This window comes from Phyllostomus discolor, chromosome 11 (assembly GCF_004126475.2).
Source record: "Phyllostomus discolor isolate MPI-MPIP mPhyDis1 chromosome 11, mPhyDis1.pri.v3, whole genome shotgun sequence".
Taxonomy (NCBI): domain Eukaryota; kingdom Metazoa; phylum Chordata; class Mammalia; order Chiroptera; family Phyllostomidae; genus Phyllostomus; species Phyllostomus discolor.
Genome location: NC_040913.2, coordinates 20343299 through 20370353, shown reverse-complemented (window position 1 = coordinate 20370353; position 27055 = coordinate 20343299). Strand labels below are relative to the sequence as shown.

The following is a 27055-nucleotide window of genomic DNA, read 5'->3' as shown; positions in this document are numbered from 1 at the left end:
AAACTGGAGTCTATCTTATAGATCTAGTAATAGAAGCACGGAAAAATTTTATAAACAAATATACTGAATGAAGTAGAATTAATATTAGCCCAAGTCCCTGCCACTAATTTTGGGTGTGTAATATTATAGGGTACTAATTTTTTGTTGTTAATCTGATAGTTGGCAATGCCTTCATCATCACATTTATTTCGGAAGCTGAACCATATATAATGGTGAATCGAGACAAATAAGTAGTTAATCTTTTATATCTGATACACCTTTCTCTAAAAGATCAATTTGTGAATTGAAAGAGGTTTCCTTTCTAAATTAATGGTGCTCAATTTCTTATAAAGAAAGTCTCTCCTCTGTGATTGTTTGAACAATGAAGTCTTTCAAGTATCAGGAACACCATGTGTCATGTGGTAGCAAAACTGTTATACAGAAAGGGTTAGAGAGTACAGGCATCTGTACACCTTATTTTTATATCTCTAGTAGCGGCAAAGATTCTCTTTCACTCTGTAGGTGGTGACAGCTGGAGTCTGAGTGTGTGAAGGTGGTGACCTGTTGTGAGTCCAGGCACAATAATAATGTGAAATTATTTCTTCCTAAGATTTGTAAGATTATCATTAAACTTTTGAAAAATTTACTTTTCCAAAATTCATTTCATATCTATTTTTCAAAAGAAAATGTCTAGTTTGTTATGTGTGGGAAAGTTATATGCTAAATGATGTTTTCTTCTTTATTTGGGTTTCTAAAGTTTTGAGGCATGTAGTAAGTATTACTAATAATTGCCATGTTATGGCTGCTTGAAATATCAATAAACATAAACAAATATTTTGTTAAATATCTTTAGAGCACACATAATCTTTCACATTCATCACTTAACTAATTCATTATTAAACTAATTTAATGATTATATTTATCATATATAAGTTTAAGCACAAATGGGCAATATATTTTCTAACTCCAAATGAATTCTAAAAAGAAAAAAATACAGGGTAGGATAGAAATTAAATACATTCAAACAAATTAGTAAACATGTTTAAAGTTAAGTATTCATTCATCAATGACCTGCATAATTATTTTTATGCCAAAATTACATAAGTCCTCAAGTTATTATGATACCATACTATAATATACCATAATATAATACTATACTATCATATTATATGCCATAATATATAGTCTGTATCAGGTTATATAACACCATGTACCACAGAGATCAGGTTATATAAGACTAGTTTCTATGTGACTATTTATTATACTATAATATTCTATATCACTATCAAGTGTATAAAGATAAAATGTAAAACTGATCCATTTCTAAGAAAAAATTAAAAATTACTTGAAAAGCTTATACAGTACTTTAGTCATTGCTACAATACTTTTTGACAAAATTTCTTAAAATATAGGATTTTAAGTTTAAATATTACTTTCAGACAAAATTATTTAAGTAGGTACTTTAAAAGACTAAAAACATTTTTAAATTTTATCAATTTTATCAATTGTCAATATAGTTTAAATATTACTATGTTTAAAATTTTTAAGCTAAGTGACTAAGAAAAAACTATAAAGAAGACTCATGCCAGACAGAACAGGTAACTGATAACTAAGTTAAACTTAAAAAAAAAAAAATTTAACCTAACTATCAAAGTACTTCTCATAAAACACTGAAATAGGAAAATAATTTTTTGCACTATAGAACAGAAAAATGACTTAAAGACTAATCTGTCACATAAGATACTATATATTCTTATAGGTCATGATGTGCCTTATGGCTTATATACAGGGTGGGGCAAAAGGAGGTTTACAGTTGTTCATATGGAAAATGACACAATTAATAATATAAGAATAAGTTCTGCATTTCACATACTCACAACTGTAAGCCTCCTTTTGACCCACACTATATACATCGTCTTGTTCTGAAAATTTTACAACTCCCCAAAGCAGGCACTTCTCTCTACGCACTATCTATTTTCAGACCTCATACATGTTTAAATTAAATAAGAGTAATATTTAGCCTATAGATATAGTCAACATGCATATCAGGATATTCAACACTATAATACTGAACAGATAGATCACAAATTAACTCCAAATATAAAAAGTTAAATGAATAAGCTTTAATCTTAAAAAATGGAATGGGATGAAAATGACTGCGGTGAATCGTAACTTCCTCACTGAAACCACCTATGTTCACTAAGCATGGCCCGTCCATGACGGCACACATACCCACCCTTCAGTTTGTGAGACAGAGATGAAAGAGCAGAGGCAGGCCCAGCTACACCATAATTTTTGTAAATGCGCTCACGAGAAGCAAGGTTGCGAGATGGAGATTCTACAGTGGAAAACATTGGCAAAGAAGCAGCACAGATTCAATGGAAAAAAATTTAGCAGAGAACACAAGCAGAAACAAAGCATTTCAAATGATATGCGTGACAACTGTTATTAAAAGTTTATATTCAGCTAGATTTTTCAACAAGTCTGTATTTCTTTAAAATTAAAACTGAAAACAAGTGTCATATTAATTAATTTAGACTAATAACAACAGCTTCAAATGTGGTAACTTAAAAGTTAAGTAAGGCTCAGAGCTCTGATAAATCAAATTTGAGCATTTCTCTTTATACTAATACTTCTTAAACTTGGTTTTCTTTAATTTGGTTCTCACTTACTTACAAATAAAAATTTTTAAGTAGAAGTTTTGGGGGCGTAAACAGTGGGAGATAAATTCACTTACAGTTTAACCTACTGCCCCCTAAATTTCTATATGGACACGTGACTATGATTCTTCCACTATGTATCTCAGAGTGGGCTCAAGTTGACATTATGGTTATCTATTTTTCTGAGTTCATCTTCAGTGAAAAATGCTAGCACTAATCCCAACATTTAGTGTTTACTTTGTAGATCCTATTACTGAGGCACCATATTTTGTCTATAAAGTTTCACAACACAAACAAAGCAAAGAAAATTCACAAGTCACTGAAAAATGTTAAACACATTCATGATTTACCATGCATAAAATGAAGTACTTAAAATTAAATAATTTATCTTGTAAAAAGAATAGAACCTTTAAAGATAGTCTTTAAAAGCAGAATACTAAAAAACCCTCTAAGTCTTACAAAATTCCATTTTATTTAAAATTTTAACTCATAGCAATTAAATAAATGTAATTAATTGAGCTGAAACATACTTAGGTAATGAGATAACTTCCTTAATATAAAAAATTGAAATAAAAATTCAATATAACACATACTTTTCTCAAAACAGGAAAGTAATAGTTAACTGATTCATTATTACAGCCAAGATTAAAGGTGAACTCATAAACCAGAAAGTTAACCCTTGTGAGGTACTGAGTGGGTATCATGTGTCGGGTACAGTTTCAGTCATTGAGAATGAAATGTGAACAGAAATAAAGTCCCAGCTCCCATGGTGCTTGCTTATCTTCAGGTGAAGAAATGGAAGACAGAATACAGGAGGATGTAGAAAAGAGACTAGAAATGAACAGTTGGTGAGATAAGAAATATTCTGCAAAGAAGGAGTTTCCAGGAAGAAAGGTCAACTCTGTCAAACACTGCTAATAAATCAAGTAAAATGAGATCTGAGGATTGACAAGTGAATTTAGCAAAAAAAAAAAAAAAAAAATCAAAAACCGACTGCAGCAATTTCTGTGAATGAGGTGAACCGCAAAGACACTCGAAGTGGGTTTAAGAGAGAATGGCAGGCGTGGATGGAGAGATGTGCCACATGTTATCAAATCATCTTCAACTAAGTTAAACAAGTTTTAATATTGTTGAGCATTCTTATTAAAGTCCATAAAACTCAAAAGGTGCCAACAACTACAAAAGGAATTCTTATAGTATTTAAATCTCATAATAGATAGTCTGCAACTCTCACTGAAAATATCAGTTAGAAGAGTGTTAGCTTTTAATTGGAAGAGTTAGTTCAAAGGGAATTCCAAATGCCAATGTAAAAATACAGGCTTGTGGCTTGGTTGTTAACATCTGTGAAGACTGGGTTTAGCAAAAGGACACAGGAGCAGGAAATCAAAATACTAACTTGACTGGAAGCACCCATAAACACAAATGTGAAAAACTACAAGGACAACACTAGTAGGCTATGATGTGAGGGGTTTAAGGACAAACCTCTGGAAAAGGTTTCGAAGGAAAAAAAATAGCCTCGAAGTCTTTTTCACTGTTACGAAGCCTAGAGAAATTAGATTCCTGGTATGATTCAGAGAAGAAAAATTCTACAAAAGTCTAAAAAGGTTAGTGCTAAATGCCTAAGAAGTTAAGCTGTGACTGCAGATAACACCTGTGCTATGCATTTACTGTGTAAAATTTGCTCATTTAAATATACTTTGATATAGTTAACTTTTTAGAAGATTTATATTTTTCAATTTTAAATATGAAAGCAAACCTTAAGAGATATACTGAGAGTATACAATACCACTGCATAATATATATCCAGAATCCTAGTGTCAGGATTCTGGTATCAGGAGGAAAGTGCAATTATGTGAATGCTAAGGGAGCTTAAGACATGGATAGGAACCAAAAATTATTTACACAAGCGTTAATATACTAAATTAACAAAAGGCGAATGAAAGCTAGAACAAAATTTCCACCTTAAGGATATAATAGCAATAAGCTTTCCACTAGAATAGAATATTAATCCACATGACATGAATGTAGAAAGGAAGGTAAGTGAAAATGTGTAAGACAGATAACCTCCAAAACATGTGTCTCTGAATGACTTCTAGACTTTTGTCCAATTACTTTATCCTGTAATCGGACAAAACATATGTAACATATTACTGAATATATAGTAAGTCCTTAGTAAATATGGTAATGGATATACCATTAGGGAAAAGCATATCATTTCAGAGTTTTTGATGGATGAAATAGGAAAATTCAGAGCAAAATTTGATGTGTAACTATTCCAGGCCTTAGAATAATTTCAAAAAATTCCAAGAAAAGATTAAAGATTGCTCCTTGAGCAGTAACTTGAGACACGAGAGGGCTAGGGATGCTCTCAGCAATAAAAACCTGGTTCTCCACAAATTGCTTACTAGTTGCAAGTCTATATATCAGAGAAATCAGACATTTCTGATCAGGTGATTATTAACTGTAACCATGTCCTGCCTTCAGAAGGATACAACACTTAAGTAGCACAGACAGCTAGAACTGAAAACAAAACTAAAAGTCTTTTAGGATAAAATCCTTATGTTTGGAGAGAGAAGAAAAAAGCAGGCACAAGTCACTGCCTCAAACCTGGGAAAAGTATTAACCACAGATAAATCAGAGGCAAACGTAAGTCTTTTAGGATAAAATCCTTATGTTGGAGAGAGAAGAAAAAAGCAGGCACCAGTCACTGCCTCAAACCTGGGAGAAGTATTAACCACAGATAAATCAGAGGCATCGTTCCATTCTCTTATTGTTATTGGGGGTGGGGGGCAGGAAGCAGGATTTCTGTTTCCATTCTCTCTAAAAGACTGAGAACAGACAACCAGTACAACTCTGTGATGAATTTCCCACCTGGCAAAGTTTATCAGGGATGTTGCCAAAGGAGTGAAGGTACAAAATAAGGCTAGAGTAAATGACCCCTTGGCTTTTCCAATTTTTACAGTTTATGTACGGTAACTGAGACGTAATAGAAAAAAAATTACTAAAGTGAGTTAAGAGTCTCTCTTATTCAAGTCTTAGATTTGCCAGTTAACTGGATTAACTTGGGCAAGTCACTAAGAATTCTCTTATTTCCAAAATGAGAACTAGATGACTTCTCAGGCCCCTCAAACACTAGAAATTAATTATACATCATATCAATATGGCATATTTCCTAAATAAACTAAAGGGAGTGGGGGAAAAAAGCCAATCTCTAATGATGAGATAAAATGTTTAATGTAAAAGATAAACATTTAGTTGATTTTGGTGATGGCATCCTGGTGTACGAGTGCTTCCAAACTCATCAAATGTACACATTTAAACCTTAATGAAGCTGTAACAATATTTAGTTTTAGTTTTACAAAGTTTAAGTAATGAGATATACTACAATGTAGAACTATTAGGGAAGAGTGGGAAATAAAGAAGACCTATTATAAAAATAGAATTTAAATACTTTAAAAATGCTTTCTAAATTAAATTAATCACAAAATCATGAAAATGCTCTAAAGATTATTTTTACTAAAAATGTATATGAATAATTTGATGGTATATTTAGAACTTATTAGTCAACAATGTTTCTGTTAGTTATGGAGATGGTAAATATGTTTTCCATATTCAAATTATATTATAGTTTACTGGAGCTAAGTTACACAAGTGAACTCATTTTTCCTTAAAACCTGCTTTTTATTGTGTGTTCATCTTTCTAAAACAAAGCCAGAAGACTGACTTCCTTCTAGACTGGCTCCCACAACTGTTATTAGCATGTCCTGTGCATTTTACAGCCTAAGTATTTCCCAACTTGTTCCTTCTCCTACATTCCCACTGCAATTTACACTTTAGTTTAAAAGCCCTATTCAACTCTTCTCTGGACTTCCTACCTCTAAGATTTGCTGTTTCTTTAGAACCTTTTTCATAATATTTTCAGTTCTTTCACAAATGTAACACTGATCCTATCACTCCTTTAGCTGAAAGTTCTGAGGACCTTTAAACCTGCTCCTCCACTTTATTCCCTATACTTAGAGGATTAAGTCTAATCTACTAAGTATGGCCTATCAAACCCTGCATGATGGCCCCATTCTAGTGTAAGATGCTGCCACTAGGGTATTCACACTGTAAGCTGCAAATGAATGACGTATCTCAACTGAAACATGTCTAGTTGATCAAATAAGTTGATTCCTATGAGGTAGTTAAAATGCTGTTACATGGCAATTGTTTGGTATGTGTTAGCTATTACCATTTCATGCCTAAGAGATCTTCTTTCCTCAAACTACCAACACATTTTCTACATGCTAACTCTGGGATGCTGTCAGTTTCCTATTTTACTGAGAAAACAAAACAAAACAAATGAACAAACAAAGGAGAACATTCTCAAGCTGCGAATACTATGTCTTCTTCTTTCTCTCCTGTTATGATGGATAAACTATGCTAAACTATGGATAAACCAACCTTTCCCCTTGCACTAGATTTCATTCTCTCTCCTATGCAAGAATATTGTCCTAGCAATTTTCTTCTGTGTCCTGTATCACCAATTTCTCTCTCCTTATTGGACCATTTTCCTTAGAAAACAACCTTATTTTTTTCTTCATTATAAAACGAAGAAAATAAAAACCTGTCCCAAAATCTCGCATCCTCTCTCTTGGTTTCACTTTGTTTTGCCTTTCCCTGTACAGTAAATCTTAAGGAGCAGGCACAGACATCATTCTCCACCTCAGCCCACTGGAATCTTATTGCTAAATTCCTTAGGAAGTCTAAAAACTGCATACATATTTTTGAAATAAAAAAGTAAATTATAGAACATACTTTTTTCTCCCTCATTCCTGTGCACATATATACACGGTAAGGCAAGGAAAACTTGTAACTTTCACTTCTGCAATTAGTCTGTTTCACTAGAATAACTGGTAAAATAATTTCAATGTATATATAGATATGTGTACAGTTATAATAAAATAATTCCACTAATTAAAAGTCAAATTAATTTAACATACCATGGTATTTCAAATTCCAGAGATTAGTGAAAAAATTATACTCCAGGGAAAAACTTCTAAAGAACTACTGATAATAATGTTCAAAGAAAGATCAGGTTGACAAGAAGGGCAGTTTATGTGTATCTCTGTAGAGCTCATCTACATAGCTGGGAACTGAGTTGTGACATTTGGTAAATTTTTTCCATTGAAGCCAAGCCATATTCTTAAAAATAAACTATAAAGGGAAAGATAACCAATACAGGTAAAACTATTATGTTAGAATCTAGAAATAAATGTAAGTAGAACTTATGATTTTATATTATTTAACAGTAGGCAAAATTGAGTATTTAAAACATGGCCTTTGTAGTTAGTATAAGTGGCCTCATATCTGGATCCACCATCTTACTATGAATGTTTCTATAGCAAATAATTCATCTTCTCTAAGCCTGTTGCCTTACCTGTAAAATGGAGTCATTATCTCAAAGGAAGATGTATTTGAATGCTAAGTACCATATGTAGTACATGGTGGTGATGATCAATATAAGCAAAAATGAACAACGTGGTCCTGTATACATAATGTTTTATTTTAGCATCACAGAAGCATAAAACAAAAATGGTTCTCATTTTACTATTTAAAAAAGGGAGCATACATAATTCACCTTCCAAAGCAAGAAAAATGCTGGTGGAATGGATGTCAGCCAAGTTCAGGGAAGGATAACTTACTCAGGCAGTCTTAGCAATGAGCACTCTGCCACATTTGATTTTCCTAATCAGACAGTATCAATACAATTCTAATTCACTTCCAAAACAGCAAAGCTGTTTTTAGATTCCATAGCTTTTTTTAGTTATGCTAAAGATTAAGACTTCTGGTTTCTGGAATTTGGAAGTCAAACTTCAGTGATAACTCTGCTGAGAATACGAGGTTTGTGAAGAGACCTGAGTAATTCCCATTGTTGCAGCACAGGTAAGGGATGATTCAGAAAATTGGTAAGTGGGACATGATTTCAAACTTGCCCCAAGATGGTGGTAAAGAAAGTGGTGGTACTGATAACACTTAGACACAATATGCATAAAATTATCCTGACACATGTCAGCTGGAAACCTATGATCCTTTCAAAGAGACAGATCTGATTTATTATAGTCTTTCTATTTCAATTTGAAATATTCATTAAATAATTTGGTAAAATAAAAAGTAATTACACTTGTTTCTGAGAAGCCTTATGATGATCCTTTAGACAGAACAAAAAGATCCTTATTCCTTAGCTCTCTTGTCTGCTGCCACTATGACATTATCAGAGTAACTTTTGTTTAAACATTTTATATATACATTTTCTAACTCATTATGATTTATTTTCCTTTTTGTTTTTCCCCTTGACCTTACAAAACTTCCTTGAATCTGAATTCATCTAAATATAAAAAGTCTATTGTTTCATAAAATGAATAAACTAAGTATTTACTTCTCTTTTATTCTTCTATAATGCTTATCAAGGAAGGGAAAAAATTATTTCACACATATTACACTATTGTATTTCCTCCAAGATCTTCTTTTAAGAGACATTCAAACGAATATCATATATGAATAGAGATTAGCTAAATTCATACTACTTACATTTCTAACCTAATTAGCTTTATTAATTAAACTTGCCTAAAATATAGTATAAATCTAGAAAAGTTTATAGGCTTGTATACTCTTTACCTAAGCTAGAGAACCATATTATAGTGAATAACATCATTTGCTAACTATATACTACCCTGGTTCCTAATAAAATCTAAACTAGCTAGCATTATCTTAAGTAATCCTAAAAACAGTTATCAAAGTAATTTTGTAAAAAATGATTTAGACCTGACTGTGAATGTACTTTATTAAAACAAAGAGGTCATGCGTTTGAATCCAAACAATGGGTGTATCAGCTAAGACTTTCATAAACTATCTCACTCAGTGAGTGTATTTGTATATTGCAGCCAACATGTGGACTGAAGGCCAAGGAGCACATACTGTCATATTTTAAGGAACTTGGGGAAATTTATCTGGAAGTGAGGAGGTCATTAAGAAAAAAAACCACCCAGTTAGGTGTAATTTCTTTGGGTCTATTTTCCACAGTGGTGAGAGAGACTATCATGGATGAAGGGCTAGAGCAATCCTAGGAGGCAGAATTGGAATCAAATGATCAGTGTAATATATTAAAAACAAAAAACAACAAAATAAAATAATAAAAAGCAACAGAAGAAAGAACAGTTTGAGAAAATTTGGAAGCCTAAGTTGCTATACATTTTACGAATATCAAATTCACTTACAACAAACAAACCTGACCGGTACAGTCTCTCTCTCACCCGCTGAAATAGATTTATCATCTCGGGGCACCTCTAAATAGCAAAAACCCGACCTGAAGCGATGGAAGGTGTCCCTATGACTGGTGCTTGGCATAGTCATGCACATTACAGAAGAAAATTTGAAGTTAAGTATGTTCTTCCAAACATGTTTTATAGTATATATTTGCCAATACAGGAATCAGAATAGACAGCATTAATAGTCATATTTTAATAGATACACTTTAAAAAAGTGTGATTAAAAACAAATGTTTTAGCTGCAGAATGTCTTAGCTCAGAATAGCTGAAATGCTTCAAAAATGGGGAAGGGATAACATCCTCTTTAAATAAAACCACTCTGGTGAGTTATAAATAATTAGTAACTGATAAAACTCAGAACAAAGCTTCAGAAATGGCTTGATGAGGCAGGTAAGGCTGACAGACTTACTCTGAAGCTGAGCTTGCTGGAAGGAAAGGGGCTGTCCGAACACAAATGGGCTGTGGACTAGGGAAGAGGGAGGTTTTGCAGCTTGATCAAAGATGGAAGGAGCTGGGAGATTGGGCCGTGACTGAATTGAATTCAATATGGCACTCAGTTGGTCACCTGCAGTGGGCAAAACAGTCAAAACTACAACTTGTTATTAATTAACATCCAAAATGGCAAAGTAAATGGTGCTTCATGACATTCAGATAAAGTTAAACACTAAATAAAACAATGCCAATTCAGAAATGTGTGGAAGTTGGTGATCATCAACCTCAAATTAGGGACCAAAAGTTGCATGTTGTTTTAATAACAGAAGCACCCACAAAATCTATTAAAACAGCCCAAATTGATTTAAATTAATTGATTAAATTCATAGATGTTCACAGATACAACATCTAGCAACAGCACAGGAGAATACACAGTATATGAAGAATCTATGGTAAGTTGATTATCATGTAAGTATAAATGAAGATCTAAGAAATGTCTTCGACATAGTATCTGACAATGACTAACAACACCCTGCCTCATACACAGTATGCTGCATGCAGAAAATAAGTAGGTAAGATGAGTGTTGAAAAATGTAGGACTCAAGGGAAGCAAAGCATACATTATTAACATAGTAATATCTTTACAATACAGTTATTAGTTAGTACTTTCTTTTTAAAAATTATTACTGCCGAAGTAACTATTCATTTTTAAAAGCACAGACTCTTTTGCTTTTATGGATAATAGAAAAGTCTCTAAGACAGTAAGATAAAAAGGAATATGAGCTACCTAACTTGAATAATATCTCAAATATGAATTCTGACATTTTCCCTTAAGATTAAATACAAAAGACATTAACAGAAAAACATTTTTTAAAATATGAAATAACATAACTGGATAGACTATAGCTGCTTATTTATAAGACTATAGTTTAAATGATACTGAAGAGAAAAAAACTTCAAATGAAGCACCAACAGAAATAGATTTACATAGAAAGAAGTATACACACAAGCTATACACCTTTATTTTTCAAAAATTAATGCTGTAGATTACAAAAAGAATTTTAGAGATTTTTAGAGATTATAATTAATTTTATAAAATTGTTCTGAAGAGAAAAGATTTTTATAAAACACAGTATCTTGAATAGTATAGAGTTAAATAAAATGGGAACTATTGTTAAAGGTAATAAATGAATGTTAAATATAGCCAGATAAAAGTTTCTTAGCATTTTTTGCTTCATCTAAATATTTAAAAAGTGTATAAGCACATGCTATTTTTGAGCAATATTAACAAAATCCCACTTTTAAAAAGTAATATATCATTATTTGTATTGAATAACACATGTCAGCAATGTTTGCATCTCTTAAAAGTTGTTTTTTATGATGTTTTCATAAATTATATTTTAAATACTGATTTAAAGTGATAGCCACCAGTACAATTTAGACATTTTAGAGACTGAAAACATACAATTTGAACTAAAGATGGCTTTAAAACAGGTTGCCATAGAGGTACAGGAGTGGTAAGTAAGCACTGAGATTTTAAGGACTGGCAACGGTAAGAGAGAACACGAAGGAAACACCACGGAGAATTCACCCTACGCAAGTGTGAAGACTGAGCTAAGGTTAGCTGAAAGCTGAGCTACCAGAAATGAGCAAGCACACCTGTGGGAGACACCAGCACAACAGAGTAGGGAGAGCCAAAAAGAAATCTTGTGGTTAGGCTTCCTTCATAAAAATTTTATGTGGAAAATAATATCAAAAGAGGTGGTTTTATTTTGAATTGAGTATTTCCTCTATGTTGATGTAATTTTGCTTTTTGTAGACTTTTATTATTTCACTTGCACTGCAAGTCAGGTAAAATGACATTGTATCTATTTCTTGAAATCAAATGCTGTGAATTAGTTTAAGTAACACTTAAAATTATTTCCATGAAAGCAATTTTCTCCCTCTAACCTACTGTCCAACTGCATGCTATCTGCTGACGACATGGCTGATTTTGAAAGAGGATCAGATTCATAGCGAAGAACATGAATGTGTCTGAATTTACACACAAATGAAATTCTGGATGAAATTCATGTATAAATTATTTCAAAATAGCTACTGCTTCAAGTGTCCATGATGCTGGTTTCTTCCATTAATGAGGCCAAAAATTTGTATACATTTTTATATCCATATGCCTTAGGATTTCTTCCAGCTTTACTGTATATACCAAATCCAAAGATGTCATGTCATATAATTCTAAATTAACTAAGATAACATGATTAGACGTTCAAAACCCCACAAATTTAATATAGCTGATGTGCAATATTACTTAAAATATTACTTAAAGTTGATTTTAAATGGATCGCTTTGGGAAGTTCTTTTTTGTTTATTAACATTACTCCTAATAATAACTAGACAAGGGAAAACAGTTCTTTTACTGGATATAGTGACACAGAATCTTTATGATATAAATTCAAAGTGAGTGTCTTTAAAATAGGAACAAATATGTAAACAACTATAAATGAGCTAAAACTGACAAAAACAATAGTATTAAATAAATTTTTGTAAATGATGTATTTGATCATTAGTTTTCTAGGAACAAAGTGTAATAAAGTTTTGTGGGTAAATAATAATTAAAATAGGTAGGAAAGAAGGTAATAAAAATATTAAAATTAGGCATGTAAACATCTACTTATGAACACCTACCTTTATTATTTCCGAGTCCATAATCAAATCCTTGGGCACTGCAACTTGCCCCTTTATTGAAAGCTTGTACTGAGAAAGGGCTTGGAGGAGGAGTTTGAGAATTCTGATCCAGAAGCACTTGTTCTACAAAAAAAGGCACAACTATAAAAGAGGTTTCTTATGTGTTATCCCACATTCAAAGAACAAAGAGAAAAATGCCAGAAAGATTTTATGATGGTCAATATTTAAATTTGGTAATAAGTTTACCAATTAGGTCACTGACACTGACAAAGTACATGACAAATCTTTGTTTTCATTTGTCAAATAAACAGTGCAATTCAGAAATAGGATATTCTCTTAGGGAACCAATTTACTTTTATTGTGGTAGAAATCACTGAATGTATACTATTATTTCTGGACCAGAAACTCATATTTTAACAAATTTATACAAGGGCATTTTACAAAACAAAACTGGATACCCTATAAACCAGAAATCAAAATATTTTGTATATTAGTATTCAAATAGGAAAAAAGTCTTCAAAATGTCTAAGTGTATGGTACCCAGAGGAATTTTGACTTGTAAAATATTTCAAATTTTGAATGTGAAAATTATGAAAAATTCAACTTTTAACTTATTTTCACTTATTATATAAGGATATTTTCCCTAAATAAAAAGATGATAAACCAGGTCATGAAGTCAGACCTACTAATGCATCCTAAAGTCAACAAATGTATCAGAATTCTTAGTTCAAGAAAGAAATGGCAAATATTTTATTTGGTTTACAAATGGGAACAATGAAAAATAAAATAGGTAAACTGAGTTAATCCTCTATTAATAATTAAATGGCTATAAAATTCTATCTGATATAATACTAAAACACACCATAATTAATCGAACTGACAACTCTTTGGTTCGCAGCCCAAGCTCAATCCACTGAGCTACACCAGCTAGGGATAACATTATTTTTAAGTAAGAAAAATTTATCTGTAAAGGCAAGGAAGGGAGGAGGCTCTAACATTGTGTTCAATGAATTACTGATGCAGTGTAGAATGGTGTAATGAGCACAGATTTTGGGATATAAACAAAGATTCTGGCTCAAGTCTTACATCTGCCTTGTATTCAGTTGTATAACCACAGGTAAGTTGTTTTAAATTCTATAAGCTTTAGTTTCCTTACCAGTAAAATGAAGATGATATAACTTATCTCAAAAGCTTACTGTGGGGTAAATGAAGCCAGTCAGGCTCCCTAACCAGCATGTCAGGACAACTATGTGAAACAGTACTCCTATAGCCTTGAGAATGGGTCTGCATGCGCAGAATCACATTTTGCTATACAGTATCTTGGCACCATGTCTACTTTGTGTGCATTTGGTATACAAGGGACTTGGGACTCCCTGCCAGTGCGACAGAAGGCTTGCAGTGTGCGTGGATGGCCCCACCCCTGAATAAAGGCATGTCTGGCATTCCCACAACTCCACAAATTTTCTTCCCTCTACCTGAATCCTGTGTAAACCTGCCCGGCCTTGAAAGGCTGCAACACAATTGGTGCAGTCAGCAGGATTTGATCCTGCATGGGGAAACCTGAATGGATTTCCAATTTCTCAAGGCTGTGGGAGTACTGTTTCTCTCAGTTGCCCAGACATCTGGGTAAGGGAGCCTGATTAACTTCATTTACCCTACACTTATTGTGGTGACAAATGGGAGAATGTTTTATGTAGAATGTTAATAAGTACTTCTAAATGTACTCTGTCATTCAAGCAGGTTTCAAAAGTTTTTTGAATCTATTTATGCTTATGGCCATATTACCTCTTGGATAATGAATATTATAAGTTTATTCTTTTTGGAATAAAGAAGCATGCCCTCTTGTTATCTGACACTATACTATAATTTTGGGATTTGATAGAAAAGTCTAAGCTTGGTTTACCCATTTATTTTGATGTCCTTACTAGTACTTTTGTGACTTAACTTGCAGTTATAAAACTTAGCAAGTAGTATGTGCAAAAATTATTTCAGGGCTAGGACTACAAAGATAAAAAACCCATGCCTCTCTCTGACCAGTGTAGCTCACTTGGTTGGGCACTGTCCTGCAAACTTGTCCTGAAAATTGAAAGGTCACTGGTTCGATCCCCAGTCAGGGCACGTGCCTGGGTTGCACATTTGGTCCCAGGCTGGGGAGAATATGAGAGGCAATCAATCAATATTTCCCTTCCTCTCATCCCCTCTCTTTAAAAATAAATAAATAAAATCTTAAAAAATAAACCCTGTGCCTGCCCATAAGGACTCACAATGTGGGTATAAAGAAATAAAAATTGACTTCAATATAGTATCAGTTTTGTTCTAGTGGTAAAGACAGTTCTTTCAGAACACTGAGGGAATTCCTGAGTCTCTGTCAGCATCAGTTACATAAATCTTCACCCATCTGATGATGTGGTCTGAACTCTGATGAGCAAGTTACTGCCACCAGAACAAGAGAAGGGGACAAAATGGAAAATCTTTTATTAAATGAGAGCACTGTTGAAAAAGTAAAATGAAGTTGCAAGCTGAAACCCTGACAACAAAATAGAAAATGCCCAAAAGATAGTTTGCATTTATTCTTCTTTCCTGATACAAAAGTTAATCGAATGAAATTGCCTGGGAGAAGTACTGTGATTGGAGGTTTGAAACCAAACTTTCATTTAGTGGTAGAAAGGGTAAAACATTCAGTCCTGGATTGCTACAGAAGAAAAATCACACAAATTCCTATTACTAAGAAGCATGTCTTACAAAGATGGATTCATATGTTCCACGTTTTCTTTTAATTCTCTTCTTTGATGAGCATTCATTTAATAGCCAAATGTAAATAACTGCGAGAATTTTTTAACACTTAGTTTTGCTTTTACTTAAAAAATAAACACAATAAGCTACTTGTGATCAAAGAAATACACTATGCTTTAAACTTCAGCATTTCAAAGATTAATAGGAATAAATCACAAATTTAAGCCAACTTGCCATCTTCATGTCGGAGGTACTGGTTTCCGCCTCTGTCTCTAGCTAAGGACCATGCCTCTCCTTCATCACTCTCACAGAACTCTACCATGCTGTTCTTATCCAGCTGCACCCATGTACCTTCAGAATTGGTTACCTAGTACATAACAAAAAGTATGATTGATTGGCTTGATTCCCTCAGGGCACCCAGGCTGAAAGCGAGCAAAAAGTTTAAGAGTTCGAATAGTATAATCAATCCAATAAATATCTACCATAAAATTAGTTTCAGAAATTAAGACCACAGCATAGGACAGAAACCAATAGGAAGTTGTGTAAATTACTTATATGACTTGAGTTAAAATAATAATTTTTAAGGCCCAAGGATCACCCCTAAATAATTTTAAATGTTACTCAAAAACACATGGCTCTTTCTTTAGACACCTAAAATGTCATAACACAAGATGCTTTTTAATTTATGTTGGTGGTGCCTATAATGCAACTTGAACATGACACTGACACTGAGAAATAGCATGACACACTACATCTTCAAGCTCATCAGCTGAGACAAATGCCACAGTTGATGAAAGAGTAATTGTATTTGCTCAGGACTTCAGTGAGACACATGAATAGGAACAAAGAAAAGAAACCCTGTGTATATACACATCTCTATAATGATCCATAGCAAATATACTTTTTAAAAAATTAATTGCAATTAGAAAGAGAGAGGAAAGGGGAGAGAGGGAGATAGGGAGGGAGGGCGGGAGGGAGAGGGAGAGGGAGAGAGGGAGAGAGGGAGGGAGAGAGAAACACCAATTTGTTGTTCCATTTATTTATGCATTCATTGGCTGATTCTTGTATGTGCCCTGGCCAGGGATCAAACCTGCATCTGGACAATGCTATAACAAACTGAACTCCTTGGACAGAGCCATAGCAAATATTTAAAAGTGCTGTTAATCCATGACAGTATAGTACATTTATAACAATAAAAATATATATGCAAATACAAAACATTTAAGTATACATATACATCATTTTGTTAATATATCATTTTTCACAAGGATGATTATGAGAATAAAGTTATTAGAAAAGAAGCACAGAAAAATTACATTAGTATTTTCAATACAAATAAAGATAAAGAAGACTAGCATTTAAAAACCTGAATGGAAATGGCAACCTTTGGAAGAAAAAGATGTTTTGGTTGTATTATTTAAAAATGAGTATCTTAGAAGTCATGAAGCTACAAGAATCCATACCTCTCCCACTGCTTTGACTTTGTTTCCCAGAACTAACATTCCAATTGGGATACCTCTAAGGTTAGGGCAGCTTCTGATGTTGTGGCCAGAAGGTCCTGTCTTCACTACCTTGTACATTCCTGGACCTCCTCGCAAGAACGGCATATCTTGTTCTTGCATTGTTGCTTCCTGTGGGCAGCAGGAGCTTATGTCTTTGAAAAATTCATCAGTATTAGTTTTAGGTTCCTGAAAATTTGAATAGGAAAAAAAAATAAACAAAATACAATCTATTATCGCTTTCAACATCTTCCTATTAATAGCTTTATAACAGTTCTATAATACTGTCAACTAAGAAAGAGAATACACATGTAAACTGAGTTCACATGTACACATGTGAATACACATGTACACATGTAAATACACATGTAAACTGACTACTAATTGAAGTATTAGTCAATACCACCATTAAAGAGTCATTCAGTTTTTCAACGTTGAATAATAATTAAAATAAAGTTGAAGAGAAGAAAATACAATAGGACAGCAACTGAACCCCAGACTTTTGTCCATAAAAATTTGAGAAATATAGTACTTGATTTTACTTCTATCTTTTAATGAAATATTTAAGAGGAGAAACAAATTTACTATGTGAACAACTGAATAATTATGAATCATTATTACTGCATTACTCTATGTTGATATGGGTTAAAAAGCTTAAATCTTCATTTCCTTACATTGTCTGTAATAATTATTTACAAATAGAGAAAATAGGTGTTAAGACTCTGGAGACTTATCTATAAATAGCAATAACAGTAATGACCAAATGTATATAAAATATAGATACACCTTATCATTTACTAGTTATACATGATATAATAATGTTTTTAGGATTTTAACAACTTGTACTTTCTTAATATGGTACAAATAAAGATGTCTTGCTAGATTTGCTAGCCATTTTTAAACAGTGAAATATTAAAGCTATTAACAAAAGAAGATGGTTAGATTTTTAGTAGAAAAGAGAGATTAACACTAAAGAGGCATTTTTACATCGATGCAATGCATTTGGATATGAGAGTCAGTTCCACAATGAAAGAAAAGAACATGCCCTAAATTTTATGAATGCTGTGATGAAAGTGTTTTCTATGTAAATGCAATGAAGAGGAACAACAACCTTCCCATATTTGTTCGTCTGCCCAAGTAAACGTAAGTCAAAGTTCCGCAAAACTAGGGGGTTTTCCATTTTTATTATTACTCCTTTAAAACAGATTTAAATGGCAATCTTAAATACAGTAATATACACTCTATAAACTGCTCCATATTGAAATTCAGTAAAAGATGATCACAATGGGATACTTGCTCAAACATTAGGTAAAAATTAGTATTTAGTAATGTCAGAATAAAAATGAAGAAAAAGTAACATTATGCAAGACAAAACATTACTGACTAGCTCTATCCCTATAAATTGTCTCATATAAGAGGTGTGTAAACATGTCCAGTATGTAGTAGAAAATAAAAAATAAAATCCTGAAGTTAAAAAAATGCAGATTCAAGAATTCTGTGTATGTGTGTTTTTAATTCAATATATGGTTGGACAAGGAAAATTTTAGAGCCACTAGCAACCATCCTAGACTGTAAATTTCATTGTTTGATTAAAATCATCAATTTTTAGTTATACAAAGATGCACTATAGACAATATTTATTTACATTTACCGTAATTATTATACCATACTTATCCAAAATTCTTTAGCTATATATTGACAATTTAATGGAAATGAGAATTTTAAATACTTGAAAAATTCACACTAGATTTCAATTTAAAATAATCTTAAAATATCCATTTTATATACTCATGCATGCATACTTGCAAAAACTTATATATGTGCACAGCAATATGAATACAAGAGCACTCAGATGTAAAGTAGGGTCTGAAGTTTACATTGAGTGACTACACTTACAAGGTTTTCAGTAGACATTTAAAATGTCTACTTCTGTATGATCAATTTTAGTCAATATGTCATGCTGTTTCAAACTTGGAAGAGGCAGGTTAGTCTTTACTACAACTGAAAGTTAAAAATAATTACATGGTATGACATCAAAAAATCACAAGGAGGTAACAGATTTAGAGAAAAATAATCTGACTGGTATTTAATAATACACCTGGAGCATTTAATTAAGTGTAACAGTATTTCTAACTTTTGATCATTCATGGTAACACTGAGATATAAGTGTTGGCAAAAAGTATTAATTGTAAGTTACTCACTGAAAGCAATATATGGAACTGTTATTAAAATATTTAATTGAATAGTTAAATGAACTGTATTGATAAATGTAAAACAAAGTCTATGCAATTTTTTAACACTAAGCAGTATAAAAAGAAGTAACAGACATAAAGTCAGAACTGTGCCGCTTACTCTCAAGCAATGCTAAGATACATGTTTTATTTACTACAGGAACGTAAGACCTGGCAGCAGCATATAAATCACATCCCCTGCCCCTTCTCAGATGAACATTCACAACGGCACTGTGGAAGAACAGGATAAAAGAGAAGAGGCATGGGGTCAAGACTCTCCCACCTAAATAAGCTAGTTCTGAAAAAGCTAGAGTTGGATGCAATTGCGGGAGAAGCTAGTCACAAAACTAAACATATCAAGTTTGAAGTCATATAAAAGTTTAACTTAAACTAGTAACACATTCTTTGGGAGAAGTAGGGGGAAAAGGATTAAGGGGAAACAACTGCAGTACTTTGTATAGATCTTTTTTGGTAAAAAAAATATTTTAAGCAAAGACTTCAAAGGATATAATGTAAATTTGTTATACATGCTGAAATACCTCAATAATGTATTATTGTTCCTTACAGTTAACTCACCTGGGGGTAAAAAGCTTTGGAAGTCCATGAAAATACGTCCAAATCCCTGACTCCTTGGCTAGCATTAAAGATATTCTGAGCAACAAAGTTTAAGAAAGAAAAATATCAACAAAGAAAGGGAACAAGACAGCGGCTGCAGAAGATGCGTTCACAGTTACAACATTGTTCTGTACTCTGGCACCAGCACTGAAATACGATTTTACTACAGGGAAACTGAAGCCACCTGAGTAAACCGCACATTAAAAAAAGTCCAATAAATTTTGTCAAAAGCTCTCCATGGATATAGTGTGTCATGCCATTTTACTAAAATTAAGAGCCAGACATTGATTTAAAGCTTAACACAGTCAATTCAAGAAGAGAAACTTTAAAACTCCTCATCTGACAACTTATCTTTCCCAGTATCACCCAGATTTGTTTAACGACAGAAAACGGTCTGCGGTTTTATAAGGAAAACATGAATAACATATAGATCGTATAGGTACTGCAACTATTACTAGTGGGCAATAATGGCATGTAGTATATGTGAACTAGTTATCATTTTTTAAAGTACCAAAAACAATCAACAAGTAAAAAAAACTCTACGTCATTAAAAAAATATTCCTCTCTTCTATAAATGGAAAAAATCATTTTGAGATGTTACAGAAAGCTGTTAGCAAATCTGTTAGGGAAAACATACAGAAAAACAAACAATCTGAATCTTTTATCAGAAGATGGGCCTAGTTGTCTCCACTTCAAAGTTTGGGAAATTCACTGATCATTTGGTTACTATGTAAAAGCCTAAAAATATTTTGTTAAAGAACAACCAATTCAAAGCAGCACAGTCCCAGAAAAAAGCATTTTTCACAACCCATCACAGTGAAAATTTAAATAATATACATTTTACAGATACACCATTCTATTGAATGTATTTATCTGATCTGAAATTAAAGTCTTTCCAATGAGTAGCAATTATACAATTTTACTGCTTATGTAAAGATTGAGATAAATGGTTATTCTGGACAAAATGAGGATATTCAAAGTGTTAATAAAAGCTACCATCACCCAAGACTTCAACACAAAGGAAACAATATAATTCTTGACCAACTGTAAGCCATTTTAGATAATAAATATTTATATAATATGCTCTAGCTCTGCGTTTTCCTCATGTATATATGTGTACTGACAGATGTAGACACACACACCAATATACATACATAAATGCTAATTTGTAAATATAAAACATACAAAAGCCAAAAAAATGAGCATTTCTAATAATATGCCTACTACTTTCTACTTGTGATTTTGAGAGAGTAGCTATCTTTTCTCATAAAAAATGAGAATATCAAAATACTTAAACATCACAGGATCACACTGAGAATTAAGAGAGAGAATTAAGATAAGAAGACTGTATGTGTTAGGAATTCTTTCAAGCATCATGATCATACCAAATACCAAGAATTTAAAAATTAGTATTTGATAAATATTGAAAGCCTACCATAAGCAAACTGTAACACTTAACATGTTGAAAGAAACAGATACAAATAAGAAGGGATCCTAGACTCCTTACCCCTGGGGGCCTTAACAGAAATAAAAGTATATAAATACAAATTAGGCTGAAGGCTAGGAAAACAAAAACAAACAAAAAAACCAAACTATTATGGGTAGCAAGAGAAAACAGTAAGCCTTTTCTACTTTTATAGACAAAGTGCTTTCTGAAAAGGGAGAGAAAAACCTAATTTGCCAGGTACATACATGCTTTCTACCCCCAAATCTTTGCTTCATTCATATGAACTATTTACTAGTTCCCAAACACAGCATGCATCCATAACATTAGACATTTGATTCTCTGTGTAGAGATTCCTCCTCTTTTCCCTGGCAACTTTTCTTCAAGATCCCCTCAAATGTCATCTCCTAAGGTAAGCTATTCTAAAACTTATCACAATGCAACTTAATTATCTGAATATAGTATGTCCATCACACTACACAGTGAGTGCCTCAAGAGTCAGAACTGCACTCTTATTTATTTTGTATCCCTGCAGTCCACCTCCCCAACCAATACCTACTTCCCAGCTTAGTATCTGATACATAATAAGGACTCAATAAATATTTGTTAAATGAACAATAAATTAATAGCTACAGCATTACTGAGAAGTACAGAGAAGAAAATCAAGAGAGATTTTTGAGCAAGCATGCAAGCTCTTTAAGGGTAGAGACCAGGCATCTCCCTCCCGCAACCTCTAGCACAGCCCCAGCCCTGGAGTGGATACATTTTAAATGCTTAAGGATTTGATTTGAAATCTGGATTGATACTGAAGACAAATTAGGAGGTGAGTCTTCATGACTTTTGAAAAGAATTCAGGATTTCTGGTCCAAATGGTAGTGTAGGTATGTAGGTAAACAAGGCTTGCCTCCTCCCCCACAGCATCACAATTATAACTAAATTATAGAACATCCATCACTCACAAGAGTTAGAAATCAAGTTGAGTGGAAGTCTGACAATGACAGAATTGAAGAAACCACATCCATCCAGACTGTAGGAGGGGCAGACATGCTGAACAGGCTGGTGCCACACCCACCTGTGGTGGACAAAAATTCAGGAGGGATATCTTGGGAGCGAGGAGTCCCAAGATACCAGGCCTCCCAGCCCAGATTCCAGTGCCAAGAAGCTAAGCCCTGTAACTTCTGGATGCAAAACCCAGCAGGGACTAAGTCAGTGAAAGAAACTTCTGGAGTCCTAAGCAGTTCCTCTTAAAGAACCCACACTTACACATACTCACACCCTCTGAGCTCCAGGACTAGAGTAGCAGCTTTTAAGGGACAAGTGGCATACAGGGAGGGAATGAAGCATCTGGCTTCAGGGTGAGAGCTGGGGGACAGCTTTCTTGCAGATGGAGGGGCAGGCAGAGGCGATTGTCCCTTTTCTGAACCTTCCCCTTACAGAGCCACAGAGCCAATAGGCCAGTGCCATATCTGAGAGTCCATCACCTGGGCTAACATTATTTGCTCTGCCTAGAGATCCCCAGGGAGTCTGTCCTATCCAACTATGGGTCCACCCAGGCTGTTAACACAGACTTTTCCATATGAATGGCTGGTCTTCCCTCATGCTTCACAACTTCCTAAATAATCTCAAATAAGTAGCAGCTGGCCTCACTGACTCTGAAGCCCCCATACCTCTTGCTAAGTGGCCCCAGGCCCAGCACTAGCAGCAGCCAGCCTAGATTCACAGCTGAGCTTCACCAGGGAATCTCCAAGTCTAATGCAAACATCAGTCATCTCAGATTGCTTTAGAGCCCAGACTGGGTGGCCCTAGGCAAAACACAGGTATGGACTGACCTTGGCCTGTACTACCTAGGAAACCCCATGGCCTGTGCACCCAGTGGACCACTTCGGAGCATCAAGATCCTGACCCTGTATAGCTGATCCTTGAAGATAGAGGATGGAGATTGGTGGTAAGTGGTCACGGCCAGTCCTTGCAGCTGACTGGCCTGGGTAAATCCCTCTCATTGACCTGCCAAGAGCAACCAAGGCTCAACTACAAGAGGAGGGTGTACTCAGCCCACATGAAGGGTACACCTTAAGTACCCAGCTTAGGTGATTGGGGAGGCTGCATCACTGAACCCTACAGGACACCCTACTACATTAGGCCACACTACCAAGACATGGAGTCACAGCAGCTCTATCTAATACATAAAAGAAACACAGGGAGGCTGCCAAAATGAGGAGACAAAGAAACATGGCCCAAATGAAAGCACAGATCAAAACTCCAGAAAAAGACCTAAAGAAAATGGAGATAGGCAATCTATCAGATGCTGAGTTCAAAACACTGGTTATAAGGGTGCTCAGGGAACTTAGTGAGGACCTCAACAGCATTAAAAGGATCCAGTCAGAAGCCAAGAATATGCTGAGATAAAGAACAATTCACAGAGAAACAACAGTAGGGTGGATGAAGCTGAGAGTCAAATCAGTAACTTGGAAAATAAGGAAGCAAAAAAACAACCAATCAGAACAAGAAGTAAAAAAAAAAAAAAAAAGAGCATAGTGTAAGCAGCCTCTAGAACAACTTCAAGAGGTCCAATATTCACATCACAGGGTGCAAGGAGAAGAAGAGAAAGAGCAAGAAACTGGAAATCTATTTAAAAAAATAATGAAAGAAAACTTCCCTAATTTGGTGAAGGAAATAGATATGCAAGTCCAGGAAGCACAGAGTCCCAAATAAGATGGATGCAAAGAGGCCCACTCCAAGACATATCATAATGAAAATGCCAAAGGTTAAAGATAAGGACAGAATTTTAAAAGCAGCAAAAGAGAAGTGAGTTACCTACAGGGGAGTTCCCATAAAACTATCAGCTGATTTCTAGGGATATTTTGTAGGCTAGCATGGATTGGCAAGAAATATTCAAAGTCTTGAAAAGCAGAGGCCTACAGCCAAGATTGCTCTACCCAGCAAAGCTATCATTTAGAATAGAAGGGCAGATAAAGAGTTTTCCAGATAAGAAAAACCTAAAGGGGTTCATCAGCACCAAACCAATATCATATGAACAGTTAGAGGGACTTATTTAAGAAAAAGATCAAAACTATGAACAATGAACTGGCAAAAATACGTATCTTTCAACAACTGAATCTTTAAAACCAAAGCAAACAAGAACAGACACAGAACTATGGATAAGGAGAGCTTTTTGATGGTTGCCTGATGGTAGTGGGATGTGGGGGAATAGGTGAAGACATGAAGAGATTAAGAAGTACAAATAGGCAGTTACAGGATAGCCATGGGGATGCAAAGTGCAGTATAGGAAATGGAGTAGCCAAAGAACTTCTCCACATGACCCATGGACATGAATAATGGTGTGGGGATTGCCTGAGGGAGTCGGGGGTCTGGGTGGAGGGGGCAAAAATGAGGACAACTGTAATTATAATTAATAAAATATAATTAAAATTTTTTTCAAGCCTGGTAAACTAAGAAAAGAAATCTGCATCCTTCATATTTATCCCCTTTTCCCATTAATTTAAAAATATTTTTTTATAAATACATAGTTATAATATGAATGTCTAATGTGATTTAATCTCTAAAGTAGAATATTACTGAAATGCTAAAACAGAGTTAAAATCCCATAGGAATGAAGTTAGAATGCCATTATTTTTTAGTAATATTGTTTAAATAGAACTTGTTAGATGGCTAAAATTCATCTTAAGTACATATCTACAATGAAAACAAGAGTTCTATAATTTGAGTAAGTAAACAAACAGTGCAATAAAAACCACTTTAAAGCTTACTTTAAATAAGTGATTATCTATGGTAATTTTTTTAAAAAAATAGTTCATCATATATTTAGGCAGTGTTTAAATTTCCAATCCCCACTCCCACTCTTCCCAAAAATTGGTTTGAGTCAGGACCCAAATAAGGTACAAACACTGAAGTGAATGCAAAATTGTTTTCACCAGAAAAGGCTGAAGAGGCAGATGTAAAGATTGTTGAAGGTAAGTTTTCGGTACTTTTGCATCTTAAGTTATTGGCATTGGTCCTTCATTATTTTAATTTATCAGTGTTTTGCAATTTTGCATCAGACTTATAGTTGATTTATTCACAAATGGACTGAAGTAAAAAAGAATAGTATAAAGTGCTTTCCCAGTAGTAAATGTGTTAATAGTAAGAGATGCCAAGGAGTAAGTAACAAGATATATTTATTGTATTAGTTCCTTTAGGAGATGAGATGGAATTATTATCCCCTCTGTGCAAATACCATTATTCCCTCTATGGCTTAGCCCTACAGAGTAAAGTTCTCATTGAAAACAGACAACTGTAACTGAACAGCAATAAAATAATTAACAGAAAACGTACGAATTGTGTAAGGGCCTGCTGCACGCCCTGCAGACAAGCCCTAGGAAACCAGGCTGTCCTCACGTATGTCTGACTCTGTGCAGGTCCTCATCTGACACCTGCACTGAGGCCACCTGAGATCTGTTTGGAGCCCTAGGCCAGTTAATTTGCTATGCTGTATCCTGTCATCTTAAGTCACCACATAAATATAAACCATACATCCCTGTTCTCTTATTTTTACAGCAGAACTGCTGTATGCTTCTCCCTGATCCAACATCAAACTATTCCCGTTTGCCTCAGGACTACACTGGTATCTAATGGACCCTACCTGCAATGGTAAACAAATTCAACTTCAACCTTCCCAGTTACAGTGTTGCCATCACACTGTGCCTTCAGTTGTAGGTTTGATGACCATCCGACTGCCCTGCCTTTCACTTCTTAGGCTGAGGCAGTTCCAATGACTTTCACTTCCACTACACTTCGGTGACCTTTTCATGGACACGTTCGTTAATGGGCCATCCCATTCAATAAAATGCTCTAATTATGAAATCATATACAAATGTTCTACTTTATCACACAAACTGCATATATCCTTCCAGATCTTAACTACAGTGCACTCACTACACTATATTGTTCTAGGATTTTATTAAGTCCTGCAAGTCCCTTGGGCCCCCCATTTGTCGTTTCACATTTCTAACTGAGGCCAGATACCAGCTGGTGATCTCAACTGCTCTTCCGTCAGCTTCTAAAACTCCTTTTCATCCCCATTTTTCTGTCACAGCATCCCGGAAAAGTCCAGTTAATGCTCTAATCTGCTTCCTTGGCTCCTGAAATTCTGGACACTTAGGTCTATGTGGGAGGAAGGGTGTCCAGAATGGACCCATTCAGTGGTCTCACTCGGTCCTTAATGGCTCAACAATCCCAAGTAGTCTCCTGTCAGATCCTTCTTCTACTTCTATTAAACATCGTTCCTCATTTTCATGACATTTCTGAACCCTTCGATGTAATCCATTTGTTTCTATCTCAATGGATAGCTCTCCTCTCTTCTAGTTTATGGAAGTATCATGGTCTCCTTCAACCTCTTCCCTTCCTCCCTCCACCCCTAAAAACTTATCTACTGCCACACGTATCCTCTGCTCCTTCACAGAAACAACTCTCA

At 34.3% G+C, this 27055-nt stretch overlaps 1 protein-coding gene across 13 annotated transcripts in view; it reads right to left on the bottom strand.

Moving 5' to 3' along the window:
• Window positions 1-27055, bottom strand: part of MYCBP2 (MYC binding protein 2) — a 262494-nt gene that overhangs the window by 52290 nt on the left and 183149 nt on the right. For 4 of the 13 annotated variants that reach the window (XM_036011259.1, XM_036011260.1, XM_036011267.1 and 1 more), the window contains exons 53-57: window positions 20103-20177; window positions 17260-17484; window positions 16031-16163; window positions 13064-13186; window positions 10356-10511 (exon numbers count right to left, since the gene is read on the bottom strand). In XM_036011259.1, the coding sequence (XP_035867152.1) occupies window positions 10356-10511; window positions 13064-13186; window positions 16031-16163; window positions 17260-17484; window positions 20103-20177 (712 nt within the window). Of the gene's footprint in view, window positions 1-2215; window positions 2318-10355; window positions 10536-13063; window positions 13205-16030; window positions 16164-17259; window positions 17485-20102; window positions 20178-27055 lie in introns of all 13 variants that reach the window. The other 9 variants (XM_036011265.1, XM_036011268.1, XM_036011257.1 and 6 more) reach the window with 8 other exon arrangements.